Below are 11,794 nucleotides of genomic sequence, written 5' to 3'. Positions count from 1 at the left end.
AAATAGAATAGCGTTCTGCAGGTGAGTGAAGATTTAAACCAGTTTATAGCCCTAAGATGTACAGTATCGGGCGCCACGAGGCAGGCAGCCTCCTGATCCTGCGGGACTGCATCATATTGATCCCAAGTCGCAGGGCAGTGGCATCTATACGGGCTCAGGCAGCTTGGCCTGAGTCATTTCCTATTTTGAGGAGTCAGGGGAACAGGGCCATAAGGCTGTGTCCCTGTGGGGTATAGGATCGACGAAGATATGCAGACGGAGAGATACATGCATGAGAGGGCTCGCTGCCTGGCGCCCGCGTCAGCCTCGATTGACTTGTGACCTATGGGATATCGAGGCGCAGCGGCTGACCAGGCCCCCGGGGCGCGGGTATGGGACAGTCATCTGCAGGGAGCGCAGGAACCGGGCGGGCAAATCCCTGAACGTGCGCATTGAGACCGTTGCTGAGCGCGTAACTTGCTGCAGTGAGAATGCCGAGAGGTGCCTTGGGCTCAGTTTTGTAATGATATTACTGCGATGAATCATTTGAGCGGAGATGGATTTATGTTAGTATGAGGGCTGTGCTAGTTGCATGGTGGTTGGCCATCGGAAATCCAGTCAGTCGGATCATCACGCGGCATTCTGAGTTGGTCATGGTAAAACTGTAATGACAGCCTTATAGTTTTCTGTGACTGAGGCTTCTGACAGACGAGATAAAAGAGAAGTCGAAGACAAAGAGACAGAGGCGAATGAAGAAAGTGAAGAGAACTAAAGACGAAAAGTAGATCAAAAGACCAAGAAGGAAAGAACGAACTACTAGGTACGTACTCGATCGGTGGGGCTTCCCTATTAGGAAACTGGGACCCTTCAGTACTTATTTACCGGCCCGTCACATGACAGGCCATCAAAAACAGAGTCGCGAGCACATCTCAGATCCTAGCTGAAAACACGGACCGTGTCAACCGGCTTTATTTCACGATTCTACAAAATTCTCCGGACTTCGCATCAGGCCGTTATATTTGTGCTTGTCTCAGATCACGTGGCTGTATCACTTGAATTGCGTCTGCGGTGAAACATTCACTCCTACTCCCATCACATCGATATCACCCGCTTCAGCAACAAACACTCGTGTAAACGAATTATTCGACTATCGTGCAACACATTCTTACGTAACAAAAGAAAGGAAATTAGGTGCCGCAACTGAGTAACGCATTGCTAGCCCATATCCAAAGCCCGGCGGGCTGTCACAGAAATGGCCGGCGTTACTATCGACCGGCGAACCGGCCAGGCCTATAGAGAGATGGCCTTTCACCCTTCCAAGTACCCTAATGGGTCTTTTTGGGTTCACGAGTCTCCGTTCTTGCCAGAAAGATGGGAGGAGAGCAGCCGAGTCGGGGCGCCCTCATTACAGCACTCCGCCATGAAATGCCTGTTGTCTGACCAGAGGAGACTACGGCCTGAAATGTTTGCTTACGTACCCTGGCATATTGCTAGCTACCTCTGGGATTGCCTTGGCAAGAGGTAGGATAATCGAGAATATGAGAACAAATCTGGCCTAACTTTTGCCGTAGCAAGAGAAGAACTCTACACAGCTGGAAGCTCTTTGCCACGGCCTACCCCGAGCAATTCCGAGAAGTCAGCCGTTACCGCTCCTATAGTGTCAGGAGCGTGGAGATGGGCATGCCCGAATACTGGAAGGAGGTGAATAGCGATACTTTGAGTTGGCGGGCGGTGCTAAGTTTGGACCCATCAATCGCCAGGGTTCCTGATCTCGTGGAGATAGCTAGAATCCGGAACTTGGTAGCTTTGGAAATATCATCGCCACCGCAGACCTGGCATAACAGCGAATCGTCTGGGGTCACGCTCAGCAATCGCATCATCCGGTCGTGGAACGAGTTACAGCAGAGTTCTGAGGCATTTGCACATCTCCGGGTCTTGGTCTTGTCTCGTCAATGTGACCTCTCGGTGCAGATCTTCCAATACCTGCGAGACTTTCCGTCGCTGGAGATTGTTCTCGCGGTGGACTGCGGGGATCTCACAAGGGCGTCTAAGGTTGATTTTCAGGTTGATGGATGGCTAGTAGATCCCGATACAGAACGAGACGGGACTCTCTACGATCAGTATTTATCAGTTATCAAGAGCGAGGCAAAAAAGCCGACTGGCCTAGACGCTGCTCCCGTCTTGAACTTCGAAATCAACCCTAGCAAAACCAAACGCGAAACGCCAATGAGGAAAGAGCTATTCTGCTTCTACCGCGACTGCAGCAAGGCTTACAAGCACGAGCAAGAGTCAGACCGGAAAAGGCCACGAGGCTATCCCCAGATGAAAAAGCAAAGGCCAGATAAATACCGCAAGATAGGCTGGGAAGGACTGCTGGGAGACTTGACTTGATTGTCAAAAGTGTCAGACCATCAAGTGGGGACTATATCCATAGTTAATGCTAACTGGATGATGTCACTGCTGACAGTCTCAGGGCGGTCGGCCATATCTCGGCCGGGGGACCGCCACAGTGTGGGTGCTGCAAAGGTACCTGCATAGCTGTAGATCAGTAAGGAGCAGACAGGCCTGGTTGACTCGATACAAAGTACATTATGTGTAGAACGATTGGGTGGATATAAAGGAGACTAGGAGATGTCCAGACTGGAGCTGGATGACGCCGGGATGACAAGCGGGGGCTTGTGATTGGACGATTAAGGGGAGCCGCCGTATCCCCGCCTTTTTGGGGGCTTCGAATGAGTGACTCTCCTTTCGTCTTCGCCTCCCATCCAGACTCGCTTCTCCTTTCTTTGCAGCCTGCACTGCCACTTTTGATGCTGTTGTTTGTCTCGAATTGGGAGCATCACCTCCCCAGATCAGGTCTCACGTACTTTTGTACAGCTACTCCTATCCGGAGAACTTCCTGCACGCCAACTACACCCCTCATCCCACCTTACCTAAGCTCCTCCCCTCCCTCCCATTTCCGTCCACCATGACGGACCGACCGATGGATACGGTTGCAGACAGCAATTCCAGTGGATCAAACGTTGCATCTCCCAGATCTAGCACGGATTCTCGCACTCCATCCGCCAGCGTTCGGTCACTCCGCCTCTCCTCGCACGCTCCGAATCATCAGCACCGTCAGAGCATCAGCGATACTCTCCGTGCGACCCCGGGGTCGCCGCGGGCACGCCGACAGCCCTCCTTGACCCAGGCCGCCATTCAGAGTCTCATCGACAATCCGCCGGCCCCGAACAATGCCAACCCCGCGTTTGTCGGCCGAGACTGGCGGGAGATCTCCATCGGGGAGCTGGTCAGTCCAGACGACCTGAAGTTCGTCGATATAGACACGGGAATTGAAGAAGCGACGAATGTGGGCGCTGCTGCTGGATCCAGATAGTAATTCCGAGTCGCGGGCTGACTCTATTAGATCTTGATTGACACCGGGGCGCCGGTGCTGCTGATCCGGGAATCACCCCAGCACAAGTCGGCCGTGGGCACCTTCGACTACGCCGATCTGAACGCATATCTCCTGCTAGCGGCGGGACTAACACAGCCGAATGAGGAGCTCCTTGCGTCGTACGAAGAACTCGCCCGCAAAGCGAAAGAAGGCATTCCGATTCCGCTGCGAGATGTCAAGGATCTCGGTCGCAAAGAACCGCTGACGACGTTGCCGGCATCGGCCAGTGTCATGACCGCTGTACAGACGTTCGGCGGCGGGGTGCATCGCGTGGTAGTGGTCAGCGAGCGGGACGACAATGAGGTTGTGGGCATTTTTAGTCAATTCCGACTGGTCAAGTTCCTGTGGGAGAATGGCCGCAGCTTTCCTGTGATCGACCAGCTGTATCCGCAGTCGCTGCATGACCTGCGGATCGGGTCGCGAGATGTGATTTCAATCAAGTGCGTTCCTCGAATGGTTTTGAAGTGATTTAGCTAATGCTGTGTAGTGGTGACCGGCCGCTCGTTGAGGCGCTGCAGATCATGAATGAGGAGGGCATCTCGTCTATCGCAGTGGTGGACAACCACTCCAACGTCGTGGGCAACATCTCCACGACAGATGTCAAGGTATGCAGGACTATGACGCTAGATGAGCACCGCTGACCAGACAGCTCCTCACGCGCTCATCATCGCTTCCACTACTCCGCAATACATGCACGCATTTCATTTCCGTGATTCTGTCGAATCGCGGCTTGGAAGAGGGCAAAGACTCGTTCCCGGTCTTTCACGTGAACCCAGGGTCGACACTAGCGCACACCGTCGCCAAGGTGGTCGCCACCCGGTCCCATCGGTAAGTCTAGATCTAGCACATACAAAATGGCAACTACTAACAAACCGCCAGCCTCTGGGTGACCGATCCGCTATCGCCATCCTCATCAGGACCTCCTACACCATCGCACTCATCCGTGCATATCCCACTGGTCACAAACTCGAGTCCACCCCCTTCACCAGCCGTCAATAACGGCAATGCGGCGCCAGCGGCATACCTCAGCGCGCCGTCGATCCCGGCCTCGGCGCTACCCGGGGCACGGCTTTCGGGGCGGCTAGTCGGGGTTGTGAGTCTAACGGACATCCTGAACCTGCACGCGCGGGCGAGCGGACTCAGTCCGGCGGACCCAGCCGAGAGCCGTAGCCGACGACGACGCAGCAGCAGTTCGAGCGTGGGGGTGCGACGTAGCGGCGAGATAGGTCGGGAACTGTTCAGCGGGCGAATTGTATAGCCCGTTCTTTTTTTCCCTTATTATTTTTTTTTTACCTCTTTTTTCCTTTTCTAGTATTTACTATGTCCAATTCTGTACCTAGATCGACACCCAAGTACATATCAATCCAATCCCAATACCTGATTCAACTCCATCGGAAATCCCCCCAAATATGGAGCAAACCTGACATACAAAACATGGGGGGGAGATGAATCTCGGCCCTACACCCACCCACCATTACGCAATACACTCCCTTACATACAATACAGTAATCTACATCGTATCCTCGATACAAGCACCACCCCCACACCCTCGCCCCACTAGCAGCAAACCCCATTGACCAGTGACACAGTGACAGTATACTAAATACAGCGACTGAGCAACCAGCAGGTGGATACAGAACGCCCGATCCATAGATACTTGAATCAGTTATGAACAGCAGAGACTACTCACTAAGTTATCACTACTAGGTGAAAAGCGGGCCCCGGCCATCCCCGAGACCCGCTCGCTCGTTCCCCCTACTAACTTGGGGGATTGGGAGGAAGGGCCCAAGGTACTACTACTATGGAAATGCGGACGGAGGCGATCCGTTCGTTAAGTTGGGTGGAAAAAAGGGCCAATGAGAGGGTGTTATACCTGGATGGGAAAGCGTGGGTTGGTCTAGATTGAGCTGGAGGAGAGGGTTAGATTGGAGGTTAGTACTGGTATGGGATGTGAGTATTTCCGGATTGTGTGAGGGTTAGGGTAGACTTGGTTGGGTTCTTACGCTTGGTTATTAGTATTATTGTGTAGGTAGTACCTTAGTAGTGAGTATTATCTACCATGTGTGAAATGTACTTGGCACTTGGCAGGGACAGGAAGTATCGTAGTATTTTCATCTCACCTCTTCTTCTTCTCTTCTATCTACCTGGCTAGCTAACTAAGTAGCTAGTAGTAGTTAGCTACTCACAACCCTGATGTAAGCAAACAAGCAATCAAGCTACCCAGAACACGTTACACAAATCCAAATCCAATCCTTCTTAATCTCTGGAGCAAGCCATCGTGATCAACCCACCCACACCCCCAACTCCACACCAGCTCCAGCCCTCCTCCAACGACCCCTCCTCTTTCGGGCTATCAACTATCCGGACGGAGCTCCCAAGTTCTAGACTCTCAGTTTTCTGAACTCCACTGTAAAATGGGAGATCGGCCGGATGTCTCTGTAGCCAGACCAGCCCCCCACAACAACAGTAGTAGCAAGCAAGCAAGCACAGATGAACCCAGTTACTCTGTTTAGTTAGTGAATAGCCTGGGTCTTAACAGGCCCATTCCCAATCCCTATTTCATCTAAGTCGGGTAGCTGGTTTCCATCCCACCTCCAGGATATTGCTAAAGTGGGAATGGGTGATGGGTGGTGTTAGCCGAGACGGAAAATACTTCCATATTGGGTGTGGGTTTTTGGGTGGGAGTGTATTTACGAGAGAGGAGATGATTGCTTGCTTTGGTAGTATAGGGGGTGTCTCTATGTGGGTTTATGGTGGTAGTAGTGAGGGAGTGTGGTATGTAGTAACTAGTAGTAGGACAGGTTTTAAGTGGGTTCTGCTCCAAGTTCTGTAGATGGATTGAGTGTGAGTGTGAGTGAAGGTAAAGACAGGAAGTATAGAGTATACTCACAAGAAGGAAATGTGTATTCTGAAAGCATCTACTCCTTGAACTCAACCTGCAAATAAACTCTTCTTCACTTGCTGAACTCACAGATACAAAACAGAGGGACAGACCGAATTCTACCCAGTACCGTACCTCCCACATCACCAACCAACAGCCCCAAAAGCAACAGCAGCAGCAGCAGAGAGAGAGAAAAAGAGAGAAAGAGAAAGATCCAAGGAACCCAACCATCCGAACCTGAACCTACCCAGCACCTATCACCCACCCAAGTAAGTTAAGTTACACCCGCCCTAACCCGATTCCTCCCTACAGTTCAAAAAGTATTGAAAAGTCAAAAAGTACTAACTAATCAAGGTTCAAATCATCGCCTCCCGGCTTTTCCTAATCAGAACTAGTGCGTTAACCAACTTCTAAGTACGTAGCACAGACCAAGCGGAACTCCGTAAGTATCCACACTTAAAATAGAGGAAAACCCACAAATCAATTAATAATCTTCTCTCTTAAGTTATTAAGTGCAAATTGTTGTGTGTGAGTGAATGAGAAAATGACTTGCATTTCTGCAAAAAACTAGTAATGCAGATCACTTTCCCGTTCTTACCCACATGATGTTTCCACACTAATAACGTTAAACTAACTAACAACTTAATTTAATATTCTCGTGATCGAGGCTGTTCTGTTGGGTTAGTTTTGGTCGATCAAGGGCTATATTTGACTGACGTACGTACGTACCTTTACTCTCTAGAGTATAGATAGGTTTAGGGAAGAAAAGAGGGGTAGGGATTGGGAGACCCACACAAGCTCTCTCTCTTTCTCTTTACTTGGGAGGGAGGGTGTATGTGGTGGCGGAGGCGGATTTCTATACACTGCTTGTGCAGAGATACTTGGGCATAGAAGAAGGGAAGAACTTTATCAGCAATTATTTCTACTTGAAAGTAGCGAAAGGATTACTTCCTCCTCTTTATTTACTATACAAGGAGTGTAACTACAACTACCTGAGTGATAAAAATGCCTTACACTATAATCTCATCCAACCTCATCTAGTACACTAAGCTCTAATGTAGATCCCATACCAAACAGACCGACCAAATAGAATCAATAGAATCACCATCACAATAAATGGAAAAATAAACTCAACACTAAACCGTACATCTCCCATCACCCTTACCAACTTCCCTCAGAGCTGGCCCCCAGCCCAGGCCCCCAACTTCCTCCCCCCAGATGTCAGCATGTCGACACCCACCATGACAAAAACCAAAACGAAAAATAAAAGAGAGAAAATAAGACGGGAATCCCGGCTGGGAAAAGGGGATATGAGTGGATGGCTAGTATCGGCTAAAACGGCTGTGTCTACCTACCTACCTATCACTTAGTACTACCTAACTAGGAACCAATCTATCTATCTGGAGAGTAAACTCCCCTCCAATCCTTCCTTATTATTTATTAAATCCTTTATTACTAGTAACTATGATAGACTGGCTTCGTAAGTAACTCACTCACTACATTCCAGCTCAGCTGATACTAATCTAATTAATTTAATTCATTTTTCCTCATATTCCCTCAAGTTAATATCACTATTACTATCACCCGCATCAGATAATACACACTATGATCACCCTATGTCCTCATAATCCATTTATTCTTCATTCATCTAAGCTCTTAGTAGGGAGGGTTTTCTTTGTGTAACTCGTATTATAACTATTAAGCCATTATGATGCATCATCATCATCCCGCTAAGAAAAAATAATGCCGCGGGATTTTTTGAACTGAAGAAAATTTCTTTCATTTCCACTAAACTTATAATAATAAGGTCCAGGTGGTCGAACGGGTCCTTCTTGGTCTATGTTGAAGAAAATCGATGCATTCGTGTTCGCTGTTTGCGGAAATGTAACCTCATCTCCAAATTCTCCACCCACCAGGTTCCCTGGAGCTTGGGGAGCTTCACCCGGTCTAGCTAGATAGCTCAGGACGGTGAGATCCACTTTACTGGCCCTGAAGCTTGTTTGTTGGGGTTTGGAGGAGGGTGAAGTTACGAAGATGGCTGAATTTCTACCAACCCAAGATAATGTCAAGTTAAGCAAAGGTATAGCATTCGCTATGGATCACCTGGTCAACGCCGCTCTCCCGGGTATTGTCTCCCCTCGTACACACGACACCAACCAAGCCAGCAAGTCCCCGCCCAAAGGAAGTAGTAGTAGTAGTAGTAACAATAATAAACAGACGAACAAAAAAAAAGAAAAAAAAATCAATACTAAAACATAGTGTAGAGCTAAGGAATCACTCAACGTATAGGGTACTCATGCACTAACGGGAAAATCCTCCATGGTAAAAAATTCATCAAACGCCGTTTCTGATTCCGGTAGTTGGGGACCACTGCCCAGCCCAAATGCGAATTGGCTGAAATCTTCATAGTCAGGATCCATATGGTGCTCCTGTGCGTATGCCATCACCCCCTCGTCCTTGTTCAGGTCTAGCCCCCAAAGACCCGGGTCCTGCCCCGTCGATGTGGGGGACTGTGGTGTGCTGGGCGTCGGACACAAGTCTGGTGTCGGCACTGGCTCTGTGGAATCCATCGGCATGCCTGGTGGAGAATTGAGCTGAGACAGGTTGGCCAAGCTTTGCGTCCGCAGAGCTTGGCCAGGCTCCGACCGGACTCGAGTGTGCTGGTACATCGGGTGGGCCGGTCGAGGACCGGCCGACGCTGATGAGGATGAGGACGTTGTTGTTGTGGGAGGCACCGTAGCACTGCCATTGCTAGACGCCGCGGGAGTTGCAAGCAAGGGGGAAGGCATCGCATGAACGGGAATGACCGGCGCCGAACCCATGCGGTCCCGGAACTGACGAACCGGCATGGCGCCCATTTCGCCCATCGTAGTGGCCGGGACCTGCTGCACCGGCGACACGAACCCTCCTGTCCAAGGCGATCGCATGGGCTGCGGCCCGTTGAGCTGCGCCGGCCAGGTGGGTCCGCCCGCGGTCTGGGTGAGGTAGGATGGTAGTTGGCCCGACGACGCGGGGACGACGCTGGGATACGACGGCGACTGGGAATTTCCGTCGTATGTGGGGGAAAGCACATAGCTACCCTGGTGTGGTGCCAACGGGCTAGTCATTGGCCCGGTGTTCATACCGTCGGAGACGGAGGCACGAAGCCCAGACAAGTCCAGACTCATCTTGCGGATGCCGTTGAGAGACACCCACAGGTTGAGGTGGGAGCTGGCCCGACGCTGGTGCAGAGCACTAGGACGGTTGGCGAAAGCCGCCATGAGATTGCGGTTGAACTCGGTTTGCAGCTGCATCGACTGAGCGTGCAGCATACGGTTAATTTTCTCTTGGTAGCGGTCATCAACCTCTTCGTACATGGCCTCTCGTTCAACAATTTCCCGACTGATGAGGAGAGCCTTGCCGGTCCGCTGCTTGTGCAGGCTGGAGGCCCGGTTGGCCGATTCCACGCGAGCATCTAAGCTGCGGTCTTTACGACGGGAGGCGGCTATGAAGGCACTGTTTTCTCGTCAGCGGGCTTGCAGGCAGAGAAATCGTGGCCAAATAGATAGCCTACCGTTCCTGGTTCTCCTCCTTTGTGCGGGGATTGGGACAAACATCCACATCGATGGCGGGAGAGCCCATCGTGAGTGAGTGTAGCGGATAGTGACGGGGAAAGCAGTGTGGCAGTTGAACAGTATGGTGTGATGTGTGGCGCGGCGTGCGTAAGCAGTGAGACTGAGCAGATGACTGCAAGATCGGCAGTAGTATGTTGAGGAAAGAGGAAGATGTTTCACCACGCCTTGTACACAAGAAAACAATAGTAGAAGGGGGGACAGAAAAAGACGGGGGGTTGAAGTTAAATAAAATGGCAGCTGTTGAAATAACGGCAGCCAAGGAGGGGCATCCAACAGTGAGCAGAGCGTCAGTAAAGTTGACACCGGGAGTGGTTCAAGCAGCGAAGTTTAGCTGTCAGGTCACAACAGCTCAGCCAGCCAAAGGCCGAGTCTAGACGAGACATCCACTGCTGGGGCAAGTCTGGGTCGCCGAAACAAGGGCCGACCAAAAGTCAGGCTACGATGAAACCATGGAACGAGCGACAGCGCAAGGTTCTTGCAGAGCCGGGACTCAGACGTGGGAGGGGACTAGATCCCATGGAAGAGCGGAAGTCTGAAGTGGGTGACTAGCAGGGGGAGGACTAGGAGCGAACCGGAACCATTTTCCAGAAAAACAGAGGAATTGAGGAAGGAAGTAGCAGACAATGTTAGTCGATGAAAAGAAAACCGAATAAAGATAAGTAGACGAGAAAACAAGAAGACGAGATGAGGAGAAGAGGAGAGGAGAAGGTACATCGAGAGGAGATAGCAGTTTGAGAGGGGGGGAAGCTACATACGAAGCGGAGACATCGTTGCCCAGGATGATCCTCGTGATGGGGAAACACGATCGATCTTGCCGATGCCAGGCATGAAGTCGCTAGCAGGTATCTTGTTAGTATCATGCCCAGCGAGAAAGTACCTCCCAGTAACTCCTATACCGTACGAAAATCTTACTAGATACACTAGTACTAAGTAGTACGAGCCGGACAGCCTAAACTAGTGCAAAGATCGGCCAGGTCCGATCTTACCGTGTGATTGGCCACAACTGGTTATCATTACCGGATCGGGTAGTATGACAGATGCGCGGGTTTTCGTCCGTAATCCGAGCGTACGCGCTACTGTAGGAACATCGGGGATTTGTTCGGCCTCGTAACTTTCACCACCACCACCACCACCACTAACCATTTCAATCTTGCTTCTCTCCACCGCTGATCTTCTCATCTGCCTCCACCTGCCAGATCTTCAGTCCAAGCCACAATCTCTCTACTATCTTTCCCCGTACACACGGACATTATTATTAGACCGATTAACAGCGAGATCAACAGTAGACAAGGATGTGGATCTCTTATTCATCGTCCTAACGCATACCTAATCTGGGAATTCCTCTACCTTGTCTGTGTGGATTAACCTATTTCACTCCACAGACAACAAACAGCAATCCAGTGAGTATAGTTAGATTAGATTAACAGCAGAGCAGCAAGACCATCGCCAAGATCCTGGACACTTCGCTTAAAAAAAAACATAGACATTATCACCCATACCAACAAACTTACTTTGACCTGAAAAGTAAAATACCTTCATAATCTAATCGCCTCCCCTCCTAGCTTACCCTAAGTATACCCTCCCATCCCTCCATACAGAACGTACAGACCAGTTCTAATCACTCCCCTCAACCCACGGAATCAATTCTGGATAACAACCACCACCCAAACTAAAACCCCCGTAGCCACCGCCACGCCACCTACCCAAACCCCAGGAACGAATCCCGCCCCCTCTCTCCTTCCAGCTGCCCATCTAGTAAATCCCCCTTTACCCCCTTACCCAGGTACTTAGACCTTAGACCAACTTGCCCAGCAACAACCTCGGACACACTAAGGTACTGACTGCTCCGGGCATGCTCGTCTACTTTCCCTTTCCAGCACAACG

General features: G+C 50.6%; 3 protein-coding genes across 3 annotated transcripts; 2 read left to right on the top strand and 1 right to left on the bottom strand.

The window, feature by feature from the left end:
- Positions 1 to 898: 898 nt before the first annotated feature.
- Positions 899 to 2,659, top strand: BO88DRAFT_230564 (CBS domain-containing protein). The gene is made up of 3 exons (XM_025702060.1): positions 899 to 1,109; positions 1,159 to 1,500; positions 1,551 to 2,659. Exons 2-3 carry the CDS (start codon positions 1,232 to 1,234, stop codon positions 2,368 to 2,370), a joined length of 1,089 nt encoding a protein of 362 aa, XP_025565253.1. The 5' UTR covers positions 899 to 1,109; positions 1,159 to 1,231; the 3' UTR covers positions 2,371 to 2,659.
- Positions 2,660 to 4,735, top strand: BO88DRAFT_230507 (uncharacterized protein). Its single transcript, XM_025702059.1, has 5 exons — positions 2,660 to 3,328; positions 3,386 to 3,855; positions 3,903 to 4,020; positions 4,065 to 4,243; positions 4,295 to 4,735. Exons 1-5 carry the CDS (start codon positions 2,948 to 2,950, stop codon positions 4,671 to 4,673), a joined length of 1,527 nt encoding a protein of 508 aa, XP_025565252.1. The 5' UTR covers positions 2,660 to 2,947; the 3' UTR covers positions 4,674 to 4,735.
- A 3,368-nt stretch (positions 4,736 to 8,103) lies between these two features.
- BO88DRAFT_402811 (uncharacterized protein) lies at positions 8,104 to 10,121 on the bottom strand. Its single transcript, XM_025706204.1, has 2 exons — positions 9,850 to 10,121; positions 8,104 to 9,791 (listed from the first exon to the last, which is right to left on the bottom strand). Exons 1-2 carry the CDS (start codon positions 9,915 to 9,917, stop codon positions 8,591 to 8,593), a joined length of 1,269 nt encoding a protein of 422 aa, XP_025565251.1. The 5' UTR covers positions 9,918 to 10,121; the 3' UTR covers positions 8,104 to 8,590.
- Between the last annotated feature and the right edge of the window lie 1,673 nt (positions 10,122 to 11,794).

The sequence above is a fragment of the Aspergillus vadensis genome, assembly GCF_003184925.1.
Source record: "Aspergillus vadensis CBS 113365 unplaced genomic scaffold BO88scaffold_5, whole genome shotgun sequence".
In the NCBI taxonomy this organism is placed as follows: Eukaryota; Fungi; Ascomycota; class Eurotiomycetes; order Eurotiales; family Aspergillaceae; genus Aspergillus; species Aspergillus vadensis.
Note: the sequence above shows the minus strand (reverse complement) of the source record. Positions and strands in the feature narration are given on the sequence as shown.

Coding starts and splice junctions, on each gene's coding strand:
- BO88DRAFT_402811 (XM_025706204.1), bottom strand. CDS start 9,917: ATGGGCTCTCCCGCCATCGATGTGGATGTTTGTCCCAATCCCCGCACA. Junction 9,792..9,849: donor AAGGAGGAGAACCAGGAACG/GTAGGCTATCTA, acceptor ACGAGAAAACAG/TGCCTTCATAGCCGCCTCCC.
- BO88DRAFT_230564 (XM_025702060.1), top strand. CDS start 1,232: ATGGCCGGCGTTACTATCGACCGGCGAACCGGCCAGGCCTATAGAGAG. Junction 1,501..1,550: donor TGGGATTGCCTTGGCAAGAG/GTAGGATAATCG, acceptor CTTTTGCCGTAG/CAAGAGAAGAACTCTACACA.
- BO88DRAFT_230507 (XM_025702059.1), top strand. CDS start 2,948: ATGACGGACCGACCGATGGATACGGTTGCAGACAGCAATTCCAGTGGA. Junction 3,329..3,385: donor GAATTGAAGAAGCGACGAAT/GTGGGCGCTGCT, acceptor TGACTCTATTAG/ATCTTGATTGACACCGGGGC. Junction 4,021..4,064: donor TCTCCACGACAGATGTCAAG/GTATGCAGGACT, acceptor CTGACCAGACAG/CTCCTCACGCGCTCATCATC.